General features: G+C 37.9%; 1 protein-coding gene across 1 annotated transcript in view; it reads right to left on the reverse strand.

Moving 5' to 3' along the window:
• The window catches only part of THSD7B (thrombospondin, type I, domain containing 7B), a 720,444-nt gene that overhangs the window by 314,077 nt on the left and 381,737 nt on the right, over positions 1–24,630 (reverse strand). Inside the window, exons 11-12 of the mRNA XM_012650502.1 lie at positions 12,464–12,658; positions 6,648–6,911 (exon numbers count right to left, since the gene is read on the reverse strand). Of these exons, the coding sequence (XP_012505956.1) occupies positions 6,648–6,911; positions 12,464–12,658 (459 nt within the window). The remainder of the gene's footprint in view (positions 1–6,647; positions 6,912–12,463; positions 12,659–24,630) is intronic.

Genomic DNA, 24,630 nt, shown 5'->3' on the forward strand with positions numbered 1-24,630 from the left:
CCTAATGAGTTCTAATGCTTGAAGAAGGGCTGCCTGGAAAGATTGCCTGTGATTTTTTAAAGAGGGTGACATTTCTTATGGAAGTCCAGAAAAATTGTTAGGAGTCAAACTGAGAATTAGGTTGCAAGGTGGGGGGAAGTTAAAGTCACATCTGGAGGAAAGTTTATAGGTACAGAAGGCAAAAGCCTTCTTAGAGTGAATGGTATATATTGAGATACACAAGAACCTGAGACTGCCGGAGTTCAGAGTAGGGTGGATGAGGGATAAAGCTTTAGGGTTTAAAGAAGAGTAAAACAAAAACCACAATGAGATATCATCTTACCCCAGTCAGAATGTCTTTTATTAAAAAGACAGAATAACATATGCTGATGATGGTGTGGAGAGAGGGGAACCCTTGCACGCTGTTGGTTTGAATGTAAATTACCACAGCTGTTATGGAAAACAGTATAGAAAGTCCTTAAAAAACCAAAACTGGAACTACCATGATTGAGCAAACCCACTGCTGGGTATATATCCAAGAGAAAGGAAATCAATGTATGGAAGAGATATCTACATGCCCAAGTTTATCACAGCACTATCTACAATAAACAAAAAAGTGCCCATCCATGGATGAATAAGAAAAATGTGGTGGTACATACACACAATGGAATATTATTCAGCCACAAGAAAGAATGAAATCCTGTCATTTGCAGCAACATGGATGGAACCTGAGGACATTATGTTACGTGAAATAAGCCAAGCACAGACAGATAGCTATAACATGTTCTCATTCATATGTGGGAGCTAAGAAAGGGCATCTCATGAAGACAGAGAGCAGACTGGTGGTCATCAGAGGCTGGGAAGGGTAGGGGGTAGGCATGAGGAGCAGTTGATTAATGGGTACAAATATACACTTAGATAGAAAAAAATAAAACCTGGTGTTCGACAGATCAGTAGGGTGCCTATAGTTAACATCAATTGATTGCACATTTCAAAATAGCTAGAAAAGATTAATTTGTATGTCCCCAGCATAAAAAAGATAAAAATTTAAGGTGATGACTATCCCAATTACCATGATCTGATTATATGAATGTATCAAATTAACACATGTACCCCCAAAATATGTACTTCTATTATGTATGATTAAAAAAATTAAAAAGAAGGGTGAAATCATAAAAGGCCTTGTATGCCATGGTAAGGGGTCTGAGCAATGGGTTGCCACTGACAGTTTAAGATCTATCGGAGTGATCATCAGATTTCCTCTCTGGAAAGACTGCTGCCATTGAAATGGGAGAAAGGGTGGCAGCAGGAACCACTGAGGACAGTGGACCCTGCAGCAAACCTGTGAGAAAAGTGCAGCAGCCTGAACTAAGGCAGAGCAATGGGGATGAAGAAAAGTGGACAGAAGACAGAAACATCTCTAAAGCAGCAATATCATATGAAGTTTATATCAGCAACCATGTTAAAACAAACAAGCAAAAGAGGCAAAATCTCAACATGAAAAACACACAAACATATCTTCATCTTGTCAAATTTCCTTAGCCCAGACATTATTAATTCTCCTCAAATGGTGAATTGAAGAGCCTTTCAATGTCTCAGGAAACATAAAGGTGTAGAGGATTTAGGAAACGGGTCATTGGCAAGAACTGCAGATGACTAAAAAGTTTCTGTTTTTTTCTGCAGGAGAAGGTGGGATAGAATTATTCAGTCCCTTCCATGTAGTAGATTTACAGGGAAAGCTCACAATAGTTTAAAAAGTTTGTCCCATCTTTGATATCCACAATCTTCGCTGGGACACTTTATCAAATACTCTCTTAATCACTTTGGCTAATAAAGATTGAACTTTCAGTCGCTGAGTATATTCTCCCAGCTCAGCCAAAATAAACTTGTTCATATGTAGTTGTAACAGAAATATTTCAATTATATAAAATTGAACACACACAGATCATATAAACTTTCTAAATGCATTAATATTATATTCACTTTTTTCCTAGTGATTGCAAACATGTAAGAGATATTTGTTCTTTAGAGATTCTTTAGATCATGATATTGATTATTATTTTGTTTTGTCTATCATACCTTCTTATGTATGACAGCAAATTAATGAAATTATAATAGTTAAGCTGCAAATGCTAAATTATATCCAGATGATATATTAATGAAAATAATTGCTTATCAAAATCAATTATAATTTATCTGGAATCAGATATAAAACATTACATTTTCACTTTATAATTTGATGAATTAACGTTTATTCACATTTTTATCACTGGATCACTTAGAAAGTTGTTCTTTCTGCATTCTTTCATCCTTTCAAAAGCATTGGTTATCCACTTGTAACTATGTAATTTCATTTTCTCTATTCCCAAAGTGTATATCAAGGGCAAAACAGAACAAGATTTTCTGTGTTTTTTGTCTGTATTGCACAGGTGGCTTCTCTATGGATTGATTTTTGTTATACACAGCTGTTCTTCCCCAAGGGCTGTTTAAAACGTATGCACACACACACACACACACACTTCAGAACCTGTATATACGTATATGTGTATTGATTCTTATCATGTCTAAACTGGATTTTTTATTCATCCAGCCGACATGTATCAAGAGCCTGCATTAGGCCAGACTCTGTGTTAGGTATTGGAGGTGCAAAAATGAACATGATTCAGTCCTGAATTTCAATGAACTCTCAATTTAGTAAGAGAAATAAAAATCTATTAATACATGGAAATTTTCCTAAAAAGAAGCAAAAAGTAGAAGAAGGGGATATACTTCCTGCAACAGGCAGCACCTGCTCTTATCCCAGAGAATGAGAAGTCTCATGAAAGGAGGGAAAGTCAAGCTGGGTAGACTACACACTCAGGGAAGCCCTTGAGGGTCCAGAGAAGCTACTGTGTAAAGAGAGACCAGGGAAGATTGCAAGTCGGCTCGTGGCAAGGTCACATTTGCATGTCTGTGTGATGGCTGATGATGGCTCTTGGTGTGATAGGTACCAGGTGGATACGTCAAGACAGAACAGTATAACATCTACTGCCAGGTGCAATGGATAGCAAAAGAAAAGGGAAAGGATTGAGAGATTCTTAGGAGGTGAAATTACTAAGTCCTGATGATCAGTCATGTTTATAATTATGTTTTGAATGCCTACTAACTTTCAGGCACTATTCTACATGCTGTACATACAGCAGTTGAAAAAAATGAAAGAAAGGAAAACAAGTGTCCACTCTCTTGGAACATTATTCTCTAGTGGAGGGAGAGAGGTAATAAACAGTAATTTCAAAAAAGTAAATATATAATATGTCAGTTGGTGATTAAGCGCTATGACAACAAATGTAGACTGGTAAGGGGATAGGAAGTGATGAAGAGGGTGAATTTATTAGAGGAGTCGCAAAGATGTGCTCTGGGGGGATACTGAACAGAGACCTGGATGAAGGGAGAGATAAAGGCAGGGCCAGGGAGAGAGAAAATGCAGTGTGTCGGGCTGTGGGAGTATTTTTGCCTTGTTCATTGATGAAAAAAATCACTGAAATAAGAGACATAGTTGGGAGTAACTCATTTTAAGCATCTTAATTTTAGCAAACTAGGTAGTCCCAGTCAACATCTGGCCGGCTGTCACAGAGATGGAAAATACATTAAGCACTTTTGCATGAGGCAGCGATGGGACTTATTAGGAAACAACAGTGGCTGACAGGACATAGACATGAATTCCATTCTTAAGTTTTTCTTTTTTTTTTTTTAATGAAGCACAAGTTTAATATTTGTCTTCACTGGAATGTTCCCAAAGTCAAACAGACGTGGCTGTGATTATCTATGGTTTGAAATATCCATGGAATCCACTAGAATGGATAATTCAGAATGTATTGAGTTGTGCTCTTACAGGTCTGTGTACCACAGGGGCCTTATAGGACACCTCAGCATGAGGGACAATCATCCTCAGGAGGAAGTCTCCCAATATCATCTTGGGGACTTCCAAATGCAAATAGAAGACAAAGTCCATGTAAGGGCTTAGCACTCACTGTTCTTATTAGGAAAACAAGATAGGGGTCACCACTCTGAACCTCAGTTTGTCCATGATGAAAATAGAATTCTCAATGGCATGTTAATTCATGAATATATAAAAGAATTGCAGGCTGGGCATGGTGGCTCAAGCCCATAATCCTAGCACTTTGGGAGGCTGAGGCAGGAGGATCGCTTGAGGTCAGGAGTTCACGACCAACCTCAGCAAGATTAAGGTCCCCATCTCTACTAAAAATAGAAAAAATTAGCTGGGCATAGTATTGTGCTCTGTAGTCCCAGCTACTCAGGAGACTGAGGCAGGAGGATTGCTTGAGCCCAGGAGGTTGCAGTGAGCTACGATGACACCACTGCACTCGAGCTGGGGCAACAAAGAGAGACTCTGTCTCAAAATAAACAAATAATAAATTTTTCTTCATTAGTGACAATTAAGTTTTTTCTTTTCCTTTGATAGATGAGTATGTATCATGTCCCTAGAGGTGACAATGGGGCACTTTCTCTTGCTATTAAAAAAGAAACAAAAAACTCGCCTGTTTTGAAAAGATGTACTACAAAAGTATCCTAACACAAATATAATAAAAGTTATGAGCCTATAGTAAATCTCAATTAATGCACTATTTTCATTTGGTGAAAATATTTTAGATTCCATGATAGGTTTTGCTATTGCACTGCAAATTTGTTTAAGTTACAGATGTTGCCTCTTCCTTGAAGATATTTTCATTTCTAACCTGAAATGATTATCTTCTAAATTAAACCTTCCATAAATCTATGAAAAATTAGAGATAAATGATAATATATAAAAAAGATGATTTGCATTTGGAATAATCTTATTAATTCTGTCCACAAATTATATCTTAAAACTACTTCTCTATTTCTTTACTTCCATTTCCCTAGTCTAACTCACCATCGTGTCTTACCTTGACTAACTGCAATAGTTTTCCAGTGGTTTCCTTGCCCCTTTCAAGCCGTTCTACAGGCAGTAGCGAAAAGTGATCTTTAAAAAAGCTAAATTGGATCACATTACCTACCCCACTTCCCAGCTGATGACTAAACTTAAATTAGATCCACAATCCTTGGCTTGTCTCATAAGATTCTGCCTTCTTCTTCAACCTCACTTCACACAGCTCTCCCCTCACTCTCTCTACTCAAACCACAGGGCTTCTGTTATTTTTTTCTTGGAACATCTTTGCTGCCTTTCATTTTCTAGACATCCCACTAAGTGCGATGGCCTTGCTATGTACTTTGCACATGGCCACTTCCTTCTCACACTTCACATCTCAGACTGATGCCACTTCAGTGAGGACTTCCCAAAAGTCTATCTGAAGATTTTCTATCCAGCATCCTCAGTGCTGACCAAGACTTGAAATTCTTTTTATTTATTTATTTTAGTTCTATCTTCCAGTGGACAATAAAAATCTATGCGTCCCTGATTTTCCCAAAACTGTACACCCAAATCATATCAGTCCAAGTACATAGCAGGTGTTCAATATGGATAAATAAAATTCATAAAAATGAATGGATAAATAAACCAATATGCATATAAAAGCTGAAAAACAAAGATTACAGTCATCCTAAAATGAGTCTATTAATTGCTTATGATATGCTTAATGTTTCTGGGAGTCAAATCACCTAAAACAATTAATAGAAGCTAACCTAGGAAGCATACATAGAGAAATGATGGAACTAATTAAATAAACATTATTAAATCGCATTCATATAATACTATGGGTATATCTGAAATAAACATAAGCTAATACATTAGCAATAAAGAAGAACTATCATGTATTTGACTTGTACATTAGAACCGAACGTAAATTGCCATTCCTGGTATTACTGAGAAAGCTTATTATTAATAGTATATAAGACCTGATGACTAAGACCAAAACCTATCCATTTTTCTCCAGAGTTTCCCAGTCAAACATGAATTCTCTCCATACTTACTCTATAAAATTCCTCAACTGTTTAGTCTTAAAATAAAAAGGCATGAAAGAAGAAAAATAGAGCAGAAAATTCATAAGCTTATAATTATCAATTTCAGCCTTTTCACCAGCGTTCATCCCAGCTCTACTTAACTTTCATTCCTTCCCCCATTCACCCATATCTTTCAAATTCTTGCAACTAAGGTTCAAGAACAGTTTTCTCTCTAACATCTCACAAAATTCTCCCAGATTGCCTCTTATATTTCCTACAGCTTTATTCTATTAATTTGGGTGTACCTACACCTTGTACAGTAAAACATTTAAAAATCAATGTTTTCATTGGTATTTTGTCAACTACCTTAGCAGAAATTCGAGGTCTGATGCCTTCTGTGTATACAGTCAGAACAACAAAACAGCATAAGATATATTCATTTGTATTAGACTTGGGCTTTTTCAGTGAAGTAGAGCACCCATGCTCACCACCAGTAAACAAGTGGCCAATAAACAAAGGTGAAGTATAGATTGAGATGAGTCAAGGATCCAAAACCACCACGTTCTAGATAATCACGAGATACAGATGTGTGCATTTTATATGTCCACCTTTTGAGAGAAGCAGAGTGTTATTGACAAAGGAGAGCTAAAACAATTATTGTAGAACAAAGCTACTAATTATAGACCTGGGGAAAAAGCTCCTGAACTGTGTCAATGCTCTCATCTGTTCCTCCTCATCCATCTCCTTACCAGAGCTGCTGCAGTGTGAGGGGTCAACAGGTCTTCCATTTTTATCAGAACAGGCTACTGCTCGAAAGCGCATGCCTTCTCCACACTCTCTGCTGTCTCCTTGCACCCGCAGTCCTCGCTGAGGCTCCCTTCTGCCTTCTGGAAGGATGCAATCTGACCAGTTTCCATAAGGTTGGGATATAAATGCATCACAAGGACATACTTCTGTCTCCACCAGAGGGTACAGGTCAGCATCCTGGCATTTCTCCTTCTTTCTGCTTTTCCCTGTTCCAACAAGAGACACTGATGTATTAATTTCATACATGCTGTTTTATTAAAAAGTCACGCATCGTTTCGTATTGACAAACTCTTAGAATATTAAACATTAAATAGAGTAAAGCCTTTTTTTCACTCTTTTTTGTCATCCATGAAAGTAAATCCTAGGACAATGGAAGCAACTCCCAGGGCAACTGTGAAATTCAAGTTAAATTGAAAGAAAATAGAAAATGGTTTCACGAGTGGCACAAAATACTTAGAAGATGTTCGCTATAGTGGCTCAAAATCTAGAAAATTCTTGTTAATTTATTTAATATTATTTTCTCTACAGTTTACTTATAGAGATTGATTACCTTGTCTTCATTCTCCTTGAAACTAATAAGTTTCCAGGGAAACCAACAAAAGGGTCTAAATAGTAATTCACTCTCTTTTTCTTCAGCTTTTTAAAAATTGAGTTTATTTGTTCAAGAAGCAAAATGATATCCTCCCATACAGTGGCCTTGGAGTGAGAGTAGGGGTCCCTTGGAGTGTGATGGACAAAGCTGAACTTATTTTTGTCTCTGCTATCAGGCAGCTCTCAAATGTTGACACAAATAATAAATTGAAGTAAATGATCAAATCACGTTGGAAAATTTTATCAGAGAAAGAGCTATGACTTCCACTTTGCAAGACCCTTTTAACTTAAGTATTTTAGAACATGACTTTACCTTACCAGTTCACCTTGATGGACCTTTCAGCTGTGATCCCAACTTTGAGTAAGACAATGCGGCTGTGAACACATGATAATCCTGTTTAGTGGATTCTAGGTCAGCCTGTAACTTGATTTAATGTTTCTGCCAACACACTTCCTCTAGATGACTGAAAATTTTCATAGATCTAATAATTCTACTTTTTGTTTTCTCAGTAGTCATTAGCTAGAGCCATGCCTGGTTATAAAAAATGTAGTCAGCTTTATTGTTCTATTTCCAGTGTTTATGGCTGCTTTGGAAATGTCTGATACAACATGATGCACGGGCTACTTTCTCATTGTCAGATGGTCTGCATCACACAGAATTCTATAATTGTCAACTGGGTGATTGGCTCTGTGGTCTGCCTTGATGCTTGTGTCCAACAATAAATAAGCAGGAATCCTGCAGGAACTGAAATTATTTTGGAAGTAGCTTCACCATACTTCTGTCCCTCTGGGAGGAGGTATTCACTTGCCTCTACTGCTAGGGACACTTAGACTAAGTTTGAGAAGCAAAGCCTCCATCACAGGGTGAGAGATATACAGTGGGTGGTGACTGGCTCCTTCCTATCAGCATTTTGTATGTCCAAGTGTCTACTCTTCCCAAACTTCCATAAAGTACTGTTGAAAGCCCCTGTATCCATTTCTTCAGTTTGCACTGTTTTCTCAACCCACTTAACCCTGGACACTGAGTCTATCTATTCCTTGAAACCACTGTCAACAAAGTGGTAAGACAAACAATAACAACGAAAAGAAGAAACAAAACCCTGGACTATCTGTGTATCCTTATCTTTTAGACTTGATCACTCACCGATAGTTCAATTTATTGTCCACACCCTCGTTCTTGAAATTACCTTTCCAAGTTCTATCACATATACCCCATGTTTCTGTCCATGGGGTTTTTCTTCTCCGTAAAAACCTCACCCCATGTCCCACCATCCCTTTGGCCACATATTATTTATTTATTTCGTGAATTCTTCTTCCTCTTTACCTCTCTCAACTTATGGGGCTCCTCAGGGTACTATCTTAGGTTCTCTTTCGATCCTAAATCTTCACCCACTTGAAGAGTTTAAATTACCATCTATATTTCTTCAATCACAAATTATTATCTTCATTCCAGATTTCTTGCTTAAGCTTCTGAGCCATAAACTGAAAATCTACACCTAAAGAACTGATCAAATTCATGCTCTTCCTCTCCATGCTACAAACATTTTTCCCTGCATTCCCCAATTCCACCAACATCACCAAGTCAAAAACTGGAATTTCTTGAATATTTTGTTGAACCCCCTACATCTGATTAATAACAAAAATATATTACTTCAAATGATGTTCAAGAGATCATTATCTCTTGAACAAGTCTATTTGTTTCCATTTCAACTGCTACCACCCATATTTAGCCCCACTTTAAATCCCCAGCTTAAGTAACTATGACAGCTTCCTCCAAGATCCTGTTACCACAGTATCTCACTCTCTTCAAACTGTTCACCACACTGGAGTCAGAGCCGGCTTTCAAAGGTGTAAATCTGATCACATCGCTTGTCTACTTAAAACCCGTCAGTGGCTAACCATAGCTCAGACTCCTCACCTCGGTTGTCAAGGCCCATAGATCTGAGCCTATTAGTATCTGCCTCCTGCCTATACTGCACCATTCTGCCTCTGGTATGTTCCGATCCAGTCATACTGAGCATCTTTCATTTCCTGGAAATTACTCATTTGGCTTCTGGCCTTTGCATATGTTACTCCAGAAATTTCCACTAGTTCTTCCTTCCCTCCTTAGCCTAGTTAATGCCTACTTGTCCTTCAGATCCAAACTAATAGGTTACTGCCTCCAGAAGCCATCCTTGAACATGGAAGAACAGTTAGAAAGATGCAATGCTACTGGCTTCGGAGATCGAAGAAAGGACCATGAGCCAAGGGGTGTGGGCAGCCTCTACAAGCTTGAAAACAGAGGGAACGAATTCTCTCCTAGAGACTCCAGAAAGGAATGTAACCAATATCTTGTCTTTAGTTCAGTGAAACCTGGCTCAGATTGCAGTCCTACAGAACTGTGAAATAATAAATCTATGTTGTTTCAAATCAGCAATTTTATTACCACAACAATAGGAAACTAATACAGCACCCAACACAACAGCTACTATAGCAGGTGCTATACTGTGTTGCAATTATCTGTAGTAAAAATCTATCGTAAGCTCTGTTAAGTTAATGTCATGTCTATTTATTCCCTTGTGATATTCCCAAGGCCTAGCACATTAAGTGGTAAACAAAAAATATTCATTGAATAATTGAGAAAAGGAAGTTGTAAAACAAAAGGAGAAAGGGAAGGAGTAAGGAAGAAAGAGAGAGAAAAGGAAGAGGAAGAGGAGAAAGGGGAGAAAAGGAAAAAACTGGAAGTTACTGGCAGAACAGATATTCTGTACAAATATATTCTGTCTCTACTTTTGTAATATCCTTCTTAATTACATGGATTCACTGGTCTGAAGAAGGATTTGAGCAAGTTAGTTAATGTAGAAATGGTTCTCACAATAAGAAACAAATTATCAGTGGTCCTTAACATTGATTACATTCTAATCAAAACCAGCATTAACCTTTGGATTCAGAACTAGCTTGTACTAAAAAAATCAATCCCTAGTACAACTCTAAGGACGTTTTTCCCTTAAGTCAGAATGTGTATTAGTTATCTAGTTATTTTGAATATATATTTACATATTACATTTTATATATATTATATATAAAACCTGGACAGATTTTCTATTCAATGACTTGATTATTTTCAGCATTGTATAAACAACTACTTTAATAACCACTCAGGCTAAAACCTGTGATTTTATAATCTGAGGACAACACACAGGACACCCAGATAATGAATTAAAACCTTGTGTTAAAAATCTAAAAAAGAAAGATAAATACTTTAGATGGCCTGATATTCAATAGAATGGCTTTTATTTGTGACTATATGCTTCTCTGTATGTGTCTGTGTTGAAAGAGAAAGAGTCGCATGGCTTTAGAGTTTGAGTTCAAGGCTTTTATCACCGTTCATGTTAGAGATTGTTTATTACTACCAAATTACACCGAGGATACCAAAATGCAAACATTAGTTTCACATCAATAAAAATAAGTCTTGAAAAGTGGAAAAATTTCAGTTCACTGCAGGGATTTGTTTTTTTCAACAAAGATACTAAATGATTCATTTTACTGTTTTTTTTTAATAACTCATGTATCTCATGAAATCAATCAATTGTTTTGGTATCTCCTAGAAAAGAAGACACACAAAGATAAATTAACCACCTAAAAGTATATCAGTTAATGATTTAGAAAAGAAAATACAAGCCGTCTTTTAGTATAAGTAATCCTTGGATTAGAGTTTGCAGAAAAATATACAACCATTCTTCAATATTTATATAAAAAGTATATTTTAAATAAAAGTCAAATTCATTAGAGTTTTAATAATGCATAACACAAACTGTGCCGGTTATAAAATGAATAAGTATTTTAGGCTTTTCAATAATTTCCATTCTCATTTTGCAGGTGCAAAATAGCATTAGCAAATCTTCAAGAAAAAAAAAAAAAAAAAACTGGCTACTAATTAAAAACTTCCTTTCCCTCTAAAGGAAATCATCTCTCATATCAAAAATATAAAGAATTGCTAGGATAATGGCTTCTGACACATTATGTATGTACATACAAACAAAGTTTCATTAAATTGGCCCCGAACTTCAAATTACTCCACACAGTCTATTTCATTGTATTGTTTATCTACAGGAAATTTGTTTTGCCTTAGAAATATAAGCAATGTGGTATAAAATTATATATGCACAAATTTTTGTGAAAGAGAGAGCACAAGGACAGCATATCTTATTTGTTTTTATTTGTGATTATACATTTCACCTACATTTATAAATGAGCTTTCAGTTTGTGTGCAGAAATCCTGGTAAATGCTCTAGTCAATTAAGTAAATCTATTACAGTGATTTAAATTTAAAATGTGATCAGGTAAGCAATGCATTCAGACAAAGGGGTCTTGGAACCAAGAGAATTATTAATAGCATTTGAACTGCTCATGAGAACAAATGGTCATCTGCACTTAATTCTTCAATGTCAACACCAATTTTATTATTTCAGTGATTATTCCGGCATTTTTCCTTTGGTTCTCCAGTCCCTGAATTAAGTTTTCTGCATATACAAATACACATAAAGTTAAGAAAAGTTGCGGCATATTTATCTAGACAAGTAGTATAATACACTAGTGCATCAATTATTTGTATATTGCAGGCAAAAATTGCTCCAGGACTTCAATTAAACTATTAGTTGCTTTAATTTCCATTAAATTTTGCAGATGCAAACAGAACTGATAATTAATAATATGCCACAAAGCAGAATCTGGATATGTAATTTGATCTTTGCCTTACACTACTAAAACTTTAAAATGTCAAATTGCTTATGAGGTAATGGCAAAAACAATGATGTAAGTTCGATCTGCTTTTGACATTCTTTCCAAATCGGTGACTGCTTTCAAGGTTGCTGAGACCCTGGCATGACAAAACCAGAAACCGTGCCATTAACTACTCCAAATAACTTGGATAAAATGCCTTTTATGACTACAAAGATTAGAAAACTATATAGAAATGAACTTACTAGCTAAAAATGGCTCACATCTTTCATTCATTTCACAAGTATTAATTGAGTACATATTATGGACCAGGCATTGCTCTAGGTGTTGAGGATATGTATTCGGGCATGGGGAGTGGGAAAGCCCTGGCACAAATTCCTGTCTTGTGGAGCTCATGTTCAGAGATGTACGGCTTGTCTGAAGCTAAAGAGTGAAAGCCACACCCTACCTGTGAGCTGTCGTCGCCTACTTTGGGTGGCTTCACAATTTGCAGAGCAGGGTGTAAACTTGGACCAAGCAGTGAAGGTACAATCTTCTCGACATGGGACCACGCATTCTTGTGCAAGGGGAGGCATGCCATTTGTCTGCTTGAGGCATTCCATCATTTCTGCGGGCTGGTTATCATCAGAGATGCAGGAGATGGCTGAAAAAAATAAACATGTATTCTGTTATTATTTGATTAAATCAGTCAGCTGCTGGCTCTTTGACCAAATATATTTGAAAATTTGGGTCTCACTGTGATCACACATGATGTTCAACACAGCTAACCTTATTTCTTTCTGTAAATTAAATTTTTATTGTTGCCATAGGAGGTATTTGAGGATTTAATTGGTTTCATTATTAATCTAAGCCCTACATTGACAGCAACCAAAATAATTTCCAGTAATTTATTGTACTTTTTGGTCCTGCGCATCTGATGTCTAAGGATAATACAAAACTAGGAAAGAACATCTGTAAGAGAGAGTAAGATGAGGATAAAAAAGAAAAAAAAACATTTTAAAAAATCATATGGACTCTTCCTAGATATGACTTCTATTTGCTTGTTAGATGGCACTTACAGAATTAGTCCTATTTTTACTTCACAGTCAGTATTTAAAAAGGCATCTCTGTTGTCTATAAATAAAATTCTTCTACTTATTAATAGTTAAGGATCAGTCAAAATTTAAATCATTTTTTTCAAGTGCAGGCATAATCTACTCAGATAATTCCCATTACAAATATCTCATCAGAGATATTTGCAGAGAACTTTTCAAAGTTTCCCTCACATATTTTCAACTAGGATGTCTCTAGTCATACCATAAAATAACTAATTATCTTGAGGTAAAACATTTATAAAATTTTGCTTTAATTTTTTTTTTTAGATTTTTTATTTTTTTATTTTTTTTCCTTTTTTTTAATTTTTTTTTTATTATTCCAGGGTTTTGTGAGGGTACAAATATTATAGTTACACTTTATGTCTTTACCTCACCCAAATGCGGGTTAATTCAATCCTTCTGACTAATGCCATTTATTTGATTTGATTATGAATGTGTGATATTTTGGTGCATCTTTTTATTCACACTGGCTAATTATGGACTCTCTAAGGATATGTATTTATATTCTCTAGATTAATATTTCTCTACTCGGGCACTATTGAAATTTTAGATTGGACAATTTTTGTGTGGGTGTGTGAGCGAGTCATGTGCATGCTAAGATATTTAGCAGCATCCCTGCCCTGGCTCCTACCCATTAGGTGCCCAGTAGTATATACTCCTTCCAAGCTGTGACAACCAAAAATGTCTCCAGACATTGCCAAATGTCCCCGGGGTGTCATAATTGCCCCAGTTGAGAACTACTCTTCTAAACTGATTCCTAATCATAAATGTCTATGAGAATACACAAATTCCATGGCTTCACTTCAGACCTGCTGTATCAGCATCTCTGGGCAAGAAGTCTGGGAATATTTTTGTCTTTAAGTGTCTCACATAATTCTGCCCAGCCTGGCCATTGACTACCCATACTTGGCAAGATGCTGTTAGACATGGTGTGTGTTAAAGGATATTTGGTGAGCTCATCATCCTAAAGAAACCATAGTTTAGGATCATTTTTATTACAGCTCTTTATAATCTGGTATCTGACAAGGAATAAAAAGACTACAGTTCAGGATAAATGTTGTTAGGAACCCTTTATATTAATATAAGCTTCTCTAATACAGGTAAGTGTACCTAGGGGCTTCTTTCAGGTGCCCATTCTTCTTATTTATTCTTTTAATTCTGAATTTATTTCTATATTCTGTGCACAACAGAGAACAAAGTCTATCTGAATACCACACATCTGTCTTTTCTTTAGAACTGGTGAAAGCCAAACCCATCTAATGCTTTAGGGCAAAGGAATTAGCTAAGATGACAATGGATACACAGACAATACTTTCCAGTTTGCACATCTGCTCTGTGGCAGGTGGACATAGTCATTCATTTTGAGTATTTTTTTTGTTTTTGTTTATATGCACATCCTAGGAATAAAATCCATCTCACATTAAGCCAACATCACCTGCATTTTCTTTGTTGGGAATATTGCAGCCATTAATGGTGAATACAGCAAGATACTTTATCTTAAGTAGGGTAAAATTGGAATTCCATATTTAGATAACCAATTAAGAGTCAATTTAGGGAACTTTTATCGTGCCAAAGTTCACTTTTTTCTGAATAACATGAAGAGACATTTTATTTATTTATTTATTTATTTATTTTATTTTTTGAGACAGAGTCTTGCTTTGTTGCCCGGGCTAGTGTGCCGTGGCTTCAGCCTAGCTCACAGCAACCTCAAACTCCTGGGCTCAAGCGATCCTTCTGCCTCAGCCTCCTGAGTAGCTGGGACTACAGGCATGCACCACGATGCCCGGCTAATTTTTATATTTTTAGTAGAGACGGGGTCTCGCTCTTGCTCAGGCTGGTCTCGAACTCCTGACCTTGAGCGATCCACCCGCCTCGGCCTCCCAGAGTGCTGGGATTACAGGCGTGAGCCACCACGCCCGGACTATGAAGAGACATTTTAAATATTTTCAAACAGCGTAGCTACTCAGAATTTAAAGCTCTAGATGTATACAAATGAGACGATTTTTTTTAAGAATTATAAATTATTTTAAAATATTTTATTCATCTGCTATGATTTTTTGAATAAGTTTAGAATTTGAAACCTATGATAAATACAGGCTCAATGATATCTTGAAGTTCTAGAAACTGTCTAAATTAGAATACACTGCATTTATGAAGGTAAATGTGACACATTCACTGCATTAATAGGGTTGTGGAGAACAAATGATTTTGTACTCCTATAAAAATGGGTATTGTAGAACAGTCAAATAGAGACATCTGAGGTCTCTACATGCCATAGAATGTGTGCAAAGTTGGAGCATGAAGTTTGACAGCAACCACATTATCCTGAGAACCACAGCAATCTTAATGGAAACCCAAAACAATAAATGTTGGCATGGATGTGGAGTGATAGGAACACTCATACACTGCTGGTGGGACTGTAAACTAGGACAAACTCTGTGGAAAGTAATATGGAGATACCTCAAAGAGATACAGGTAGATCTATCATTTGATCCAGCAATCCCATTACTGGGCATCTACCCAAAAGAACAAAAGACATTCTATGAAAAAGACATTTTCACTAGAAGGTTTATAGCGGCACAATTCACAGTTGCAAAGATGTGGAAACAACCCACATGCCCATCAGTACATGAATGGATTAATAAAATGTGGTGTGTGTGTGTGTGTGTGTGTGTGTGTGTGTGTGTGTCTGTACACCATGGAATTCTACTCAGCTACAAAAAACAACAGTGATCTAGTACCTCTTGTATTATCCTGGATAGAGCTGGAGCCCATCCTAAGTGAAGTATCACAAGAATGGAAAAACAAGCTCCACACGTACTCACCATCAAGTTGGTATTAACTGATCAACACTTAAGAGCACATATAGTAATAACATTCATCAGGTGTCAGGCAAATGGGAGGGGGGAGGAGGGGATTGGTACATATATACACATTGCTAATGGGTGCAGTGCGCACCGTCTGGGGGATAGACATGCTTGAAGCTCTTACTCGGGTGTGGCAAAGGCAATATACATAACCTAAACATTTGTAGCCCCTTAATATTCTGAAATAAACAAAAAATTAAAAAACAAAACAAAGAATTAATTGTGAATTAATTAATTAAAAAACACTCAATTCATTACTTGAATTCATTGTGATTACGTGTTTAATTGTGATTCTGTGTTTTCACTTGTCCAGTGGTGAGCCACTAGACAGGTAAAAACACAGAATCACAGAAAGGCTGGTCTTTGTTTCTCCTGACTGAAGTGGCTTCCCCAGCCTGTGTTTGTCAGAAGCATCTCAAAGCAAAGATACTAGCTGCAGCCACCTGTGGCAAGGGATAAAAGTCAGGGTATGCAGAGACAGGAAATCCTGGGAAGGAAGGGGCTGGGGAAGGAGGTATATAGGGAAGTAAAGGCTGGAAAAAAAATCTTGTGTACAGCAGGGAATTAGAAGGCCTTGAAGGCCATGTGCCTCCTCCAAAAGGAAGAACCAAAATAGCAAGTAGATAATCACACTTCGAATAGAGCATCTAAGAGAGAACATCGAATTCAATAGAGAAGTTACAGGAAACACCAGAAACACAGAATAAGAGGGAATCAAGGCAGCCGGCTAGGCTGGGATTGACTGACAGTCCAGAGAGGCTCCCCAGTATAGGGAAAAGGCAAGTTAGAAATCCCCATCAGGTCCTAGTCCCACCATGGACTCCTGAAACATTAAAAAGTCCCTTGACCCTCATGGGCCCTGAGACTAGAATAGGGAGTTGCTGGGGGACTGCGTAACAGCATTGCTCCAAAGAGGGAACTAACAATGGGTGCCACTCACCCTGTGAGTCCAAGGCAGCTGCAGCAGGGTGCCATTTTCAGAGCCCAGCCCCTCCCAGAGTGCATTGTGCCCTGGGGCCTAATATCCCCTGCATTTCTACATCCCTAGAGCCCCACCAACATCCCCCCAAATGCACCAGGAGGGCTGCAGTGGTGTGATGCTGGCTGGACCCAGTGGAGCAGCAGGGTCCCCAACAGTCCAGTGCAAACAATATCCTGGACTCTCAGGAATGGGTAGTGCAGCAAACCAGGAAGGCTGTCCTCAGTACAAAGGGAGCCAAAACTCATACTCCTTATAGCCTGAAACCTACCAGCCTGCCTGGGGCTGCAACCACTGATAACAACCCCTGTCTCACAGCAGCAGACCCAATCACTGCTGCCACTGCTGCCACCACCCATGTATTCCACTAGGGGACCTGAGGATCACCCAGACCTACTAAATGCAGCCTGTACCCATGGGCACCACAGGGGATGGGGGGGTCAGAGGATAGGCCCACCTGGCATCCCCATTCCCAGCAAAACCTCACCACAATCTCCACTGCAGCCTAAGCCATGGAGGAAATCACAGGCATAACTAAATCTGTTCATAGCTGAAGAAATCATAAGGAGACTACATTGCTACATGCACCCAGAATAAAAACTAAAGTGCCCTACCCAACCAACACCATAGATATATCTTCAGAAAAGTCTTCTCCTATAAAAGCAAATCCAAAAAATGGGAGGAAGTAACTGCTACACCAGATGTGCAGACGTAACTTGAAAAAGCAAAGAGATATGATACCTCCAAAGGTACACAATAATTCTCCAGCCATAGATTCCAATGAAAAAGAATATGCAGTGCCAGAATAACAATTCAACCTTTTGATATGAAAGAAGCTCAGTGGCATAAAGAAGAACACAGATAAACTATACAAAGAAATCAGAAAAACAATTCATGTTATAAATGAGTATGAACCAATGAGATACATGGGATTAAAAAGAACCAAACAGAAATATTAGAACTGAAGAATTTGATGAATGAAATAAAAAAATTAACTCAAGAGCTTGACCAGTAGACTAGATAAAGCAGAAGAAAGAATATCAGAACTTGAAGACACTTTCAAAATAACTTTGTCAGATAAAAAAAAAAAAATCCAAAAGAATGAATATACACTCAGCAAGATGGCTGACCAGAGACACTAGCAGCTAGAGCATCCCAGTAAGAAGGAGAAGTTTAAGATGAAAGAGAAAATATGAACAAACAGACAAACACATATCTAGTATAGGTCTGAGGGATGGGTGTCAGAACCTTTGGGAGACTCCACAGGAAGAGGTTGCAGAGCAGAACAGGAAGGAGCAATGTATCAGCAAAGATCAACCTCTAAGAGGCTTGGAGTCCAGTGAGAAGAGTAGGTGGAGCAGTTTGTTTCTCTCTCCCTTGCATCCCTGACACTCCAGGGACTCCTGAGCTGCTGGAGAGACATTCTTCCCACACTAGCCCAGAGGCTGCTGCTGCCAGTGAGCTGAGAGCTTCTTGTGGAGAGGTCACCAGGCTCCCAGCCTCCCGAGGGCACCTCACATCTCCACAAGCCCAAGCCAGGATGGCAGGCACCATATTGCTTCTCTACCCACAGTATGCCTTTGTCCTCCCCAGAGGGCTTCAACTTCTCAGGTTTTATCTTGTTTGCTTTCACACAGACATTTCCCAACTCCAGCTGAGACTGCAGGAGCCACAGGGGTCCAGCGAGTCCTTGTTGACCTGGATGACTCCAGTGCCTGGATATTCTGGGTGGGCAGCTTCCCAGAATGAGAGATAGACATGACCAGAGTGCTAGCTTTCCTCCATCCAGACTTTTTTCCCCTTCCTCTTGCCCATCTGTGGCTGCTGAGAGAGACAATCGAGCCACCACACTGAGGATTCTGCAGATAGTGGGGCTCAGACCTATTCTCTTGGAGTCCTGCAGTGAACTAAGGAGTACTCAGACCGTGAGCTCCCTGGCTACCAGACCTCCCTGGTGTTGCTTGCTCAGCCACTCTATCAGATGAGGGCGTGGCCTGAGATGGAGGGATATTGAACCTGCTTGGGCACCCTGTGGGCAACTCAGGACCAGACACACACTTCTCCCTGGCATGGTCAGGGATTAACCTTTGAGGACCTGGGGACAGGCCACAGGCCAGTTCCCGTAACCCCAGGTATCAATCATGTTGCTTGGGGGCACAAGGGGAGCTTTGTGAATTAGTTTTGGGAGGCAAGGGAGCACACATGGGCAGATCAGGGGAGAGAGTGCCATGTCGGTCTTAGTTGCAGCTTGCATATGGGGCACCTCTCCCCCCACAGAAGGACCATGCCCTTAGCTCAGACTGGGATCCTGGGCAGGGAACCTCCCAGCTCACATCACAGTTGTGGTGGAGCTCACCTGGCTTGAGCTCCCACTTGCCAGCAAATACCAAAGAACGGTGGACCAGGGGAGGGTGGAGAGGAGCCAGGCTCACTCCAGACTGCCAGTTTGTGAATCTCAGATAGTCTGCCTCCACAGGTGGGCTCTCAGGTTGGGTAGGGACACTTTAGCCCCTCCCTGGTGGATTTGTCCAGAAGCTGGGAACATACCTTTGACCCCTGCTGAAACAGACAACTTGTCAGCTTTTGTGGAGCCTGAGGACAACCCAGACCTCACCAGCCAAACTCCCCCAACTGCCTTTGCCGTGGCAGAGAATAAGGACTCAGGTAAAGTTCCAGGGCTCCACCCACCAACTGGGGGATTTGCGTGCTTCTCCTGAGGGACTAGAGCAGGTCACAGGACCCAAAAAATAAAACTTCAGTTTGTTCCTTCTGGCAAGCACCACTTTGACAGGGAGGTCAATTTGCATGCTCTTTACAGCATTTACTGATTTAATTATAAAGGGTGTGGTTGATTCTCACCCACAAGAACCACTTGTTGTCTCAGAGATTAAACTGGGCATGCCATTACAATTCATACTGTTAAGAAAGCCACAGGGCTGAGGAAAGAGAAATGATTTGAAAGACCCCCATTTTCCTCATGAACGAGAGACAGAGAATACGCCCACTTACATAGCTCACAACTCCTACAGCCTACAGACAACTAGCAACTGAGAAAACCAGCACACCAAGGATATCTATAACCAAAGCATCCACCCAGAACCTAGATCACTATCAAAACACCCACAAGCAAAACCCAAAGTTCTTGCCCAATATATGCTACAAATACCCCTGTACAAGTAAGGGTGGGGAAATAAGCTCTACCTAAACAAAAGAAAATACAAAAATAAGAAGCAACAACTGCTGAAGATGAGAAGGAATCAGGAAAAGAACTTTGGAAGTATGAAGAGTCGGTACAAAAGGTCACCCCCAAAAGGGAACACCATCTCTCTAGCAATGGATATCTACCAAACACAGAATATTGAAATGACAGATAAAGAATTTCAAATATGGATTATAAGTAAGTTCAATGAAATACAAGTAACAATCAAAAACCAACACAAAGAAACCATAAAAAAGAAAAATTCACTAAAGAAAGAAAATTATTTTTGAAAAAATCAAATAGAACTTCTGGAAATGAAAAATTCATTCAAGGAAATACAAAACACAGTGGAAAGTCTTAAGAATAGACTAGACCAGGAAGAACAAAGAATCTCAGAGCTTAAAGACAACACCTTCAATTAGATGAGTTAAAGATAAAGAATAGAGAATTAAGAGGAAGTATCAAATCCTAAAAGAAATATGGGATTATGTAAAGAGGCCAAACATAAGAATTATAGGCATCCTGAGGGTGAAGATGACAAGGGTTGGAAAACCTATTTAAGGGAATAATTGAGGAAAACTTGCCTGATTTTACTAGAAATTTAATGTCTAGGTATAAGAAACTCAATGAACACCTGGAGACTCATTGCAAAGAGGCAACCACCATGACACATAGTCATCACACTAGCCAAAGTTAACACGAAGTAGCAACTCCTGTTAGCAGTAATGCAAAAACAACAGGTAACTTACAAGGAAAACCAGCAGGCTGAATGCAGACTTCTCAACTGAGACCTTATAAGCCAGAAAGCATTGGGACTACATCTTAAGTCTTCTTAAACAGAATAATGGCCAGCCTAGAATTCTGTATCCTGAAAAATTAAGTCTCTTATATGAGGGAGAAATAAAGACTTTTTCATACAAGCAAACAGTGAAGAAATTTGTCAAGACCAGACTGCCCTGCAGGAAGCACTCAGATCTGCATTATACATCAATTGGCACAATAGAGATCCATCAGTGTAAAATCACCAAAAATCTAAAGCTCAGAGCCCCTATAAAATAATGGCTGAAGAGTTAAAACAAAGTAATACGGTTCTACTCAACAGGATGAACATAAATGCATTCCATTTATTAATTCTTTCAATAAACATGAACAGCTTGAATTCCCCACTCAAGAAAAATAGGCTGGCTGATTGGATAAAAGCTACAAGCCAAGTATTTGCTGTCTCCAGGAAACATAATTAACCCACAAAGAGTCATTCAAACTCAAGGTGAAAGGATGAAAAAAAAATATTCCATGCAAATGAAAATCAAAATAAAGCAGGTGGAGAAATTTTTGTATCAGATAACATACACTTCAAATCAACAATAGTAAAGAAAGACAAAAGTGTTGATTACATAAGTGTAAAGGGAACATTTATCAAGAAGATATAAGAATACTAAATATGTATGAACCTAACACAGGTGCACCCAGATTCATCAAGCAAACCTTACTAGATCTAAACAAAGTGATAAATAGCAACATCATAATTGCCAGAGACTTCAGCACCACACTGACAGAACTGGAAAGATCCTCCAAGCAGAAAATAAATAAACACTGGGCATAAATAAAACTCTAGAGAAATGAACCTAAGAAACATTTACAGAACATTCTACCCCAAAACTATTGAATATACATTCTTCTGATCAGCACATGGAATATTCCCTAAGACTGATCACAACATAGGGCATAAAACATGCCTCAACAATTTCAACAAAATAGAAATGATACCTTGCAATGTCTCAGATCATAGTAGAATAAAATTAGAAATCAACTGCAACAGAAACACCCAATTCTACACAAAGTTATGGAAATTAAGCAACCTACTGGTGAAGAATTATTGGGTCAAGGGGGAAATTAAGGTGGAAATCAAAAGATTCCTCAAACTAAATGACACAGTGGACATAAGTTATCAAAATCTGTGGGATACAGCAAAAATAGTCCTAAGGCGAAAATTCTTAGCCTTAAATGCCTACATCAAAAAGAAAGAAAGATCACAGATCAACAATATAATGAATTATCTCGAGAAACCATAAAATCAAACCCAAACCCAGCAGAAGAAAAGAAATTACTACGGTCAGAGCAGAACTAAATGAAATCAAAAACAAAATATAATACAGAAGATTAATGAAATAAAAATCTGGTTCTTGGAAAACATAAACAAAATTGATAGACCTTTCACTAGATTAACCAGAAATAGAAAAGAAAGGACCCAAATAAACTCAATCAGATATGAAAAAGGAGATATAATAGTGGATACCACAGAAGTATAAAATATCATCTGTGAATACTATAAAAATCTCTATGCACTTAAACTAGAAAATGTAGAGGAACTGGTCAAATTCCTGGAAACACACAACACCCCATGCACAAAGAAGAGCTAATACCCATACTGCAAAAATTATTTCATAATATCGAGAAGAAGTGAATCCTCCCCAACTTATTGTTGAAAGCCAGTATCCCCTTGATACCAAACCAGGAAAGAACACAACAAAAAAGGAAATTACAGACCAATATCCTTTATCAATGTATATGAAAAAATCCTCAATAAAATTCTAGCAAACCAAATTCAGCAGACATCAAAAAAATAATCCATCATGACCAATCCCAGGAATGCAAGGATGGTTCAACATACATAAATCCATACATGTGATTCAGCACATAAACAGAACCAAAAACAAAGACCATATGATCATCTCAATAGCTACAGAAAAAACCTTTGACAAAATTCAGCACCCTTTAATGATAAAAACTCTTAACAAAATAGGCATGAATAGAATATATCTCAAAATTATAAAAGCCTTATATGTCAAACCCACAGCCAACATTGTACTGAATAGATAAAAGTTGAAAGCATTCCCACTCAGAACTGGAACAAGACACAGATTTCCACTGTTACCACTTCTATTTGACATAGTGCTAGAAATCCTAGATAGAGCAATCAGGCAAGAGAAGGAAGTTAAGCATATCCAAATGGGGAAAGACTAGGTCAAACTATTGCTCTTTACTGATGATATGATATTATATCTACAAAATCCCAAAGATTCCACCAAGAGACTCCTACAATTAATAAATAAATTCAGCAAAGTTTCAGGCTACACAGTCAATGTACACAAATCAGTAGCATCCCTATATACCAACAGTCAAGCTGAGAATCAAATCAAAGACTCGATAACTTTCACAATATCTACAAAGAAGATAAACTACCTAGGAATATGTTTAACCAAGGAGCTGAAAGATCTCTACAAAGAGAACTATGAATCACTGAGGAAGGAAATTGCAGATGATGCAAAAAAAGGGAAGAACATATGCTCATGGATCAGCAGAATCAACATTGTTAAAATGTCCATACTACAGAAAGTGATTTACAGATTCAATGCAATCCCCATCAAAATACCAATATCATTTTTATAGATATAGAAACAATAATTCTATGCCTATTGTGGAACCTGAAAAGAGCCTGAATAGACAAAGCAAACTTAAGCAAAAGGAAGAAATCTGGAAGCATCATTTTAACAGACTTTAAACTATGGTATATGGCTACAGTAGCCAAAACAGCATGTTATTGGCACAAAACTAGAGATATAAATCAAGAGAACATAACAGGGAACCCAGATATAAAACTATCTATCCTATGACCAACTGATCTTTGACAAAGCAGACAACATTCACTGGGGAAAAGAATTTTTATTCAATAAATGGTGCTGGGAAAGTTGAATAGTCACACGCAGAAGAATGAAACAGGACCCCTATATTTCACCACTCACAAACATTAATACAAAAAGGATCACAGACTTAAATCTAAGACATGAAACCATAAGAACTATCAAAGAAAATATTGGAAAAAATCTTCTAGATATTGACCTAGGCAAAGAATTTATAAAGAAGACCTCAAGGGCAATCACAGCAACAAGAATAAATAAATGGAACTTGATCCAATTAGAAAGCTTCTGCACGGCCAAGGAAACAATCAACAGAGCAAATAGACAACCTAAACGATGGGAGAAAATATTTGCATGCTTTACATCTGTTAAAGGGCTAATAACCAGAATCTATAATGCACTGGAGCAAATCATCAAGAAAAAAATCAAACAACCCCATTAAAAAGTGAGAAAAAGACATGAACAGAAGCTTTTCAAAAGAAGATAGACTAATGGCCAATAAATATATGAAAAAATTCTTGACATCACTAATCATCAGACAAATGCAAATAAAAACCACAATGAGATATCACCTAACCCCAATGAGAATAGCTGTTATCAAAATTTCCCAAAATAATAGATGCTTGCATGGATGCAGAGAGAAAGGAACACTTATACATTGTAGGTGGGACTGCAAACTAGTGCAACCTCCATGGAAAATAGTATGAAGATTTCTCAAAGAACTAAAATGAGACCTACCATTTGATCCAGCAATTCTAGTACTGGGTATTTACCAAAG

Source organism: Propithecus coquereli, unplaced genomic scaffold (genome assembly GCF_000956105.1).
Source record: "Propithecus coquereli isolate 6110/MARCELLA unplaced genomic scaffold, Pcoq_1.0 Scaffold33, whole genome shotgun sequence".
NCBI classification, from domain to species: Eukaryota; Metazoa; Chordata; class Mammalia; order Primates; family Indriidae; genus Propithecus; species Propithecus coquereli.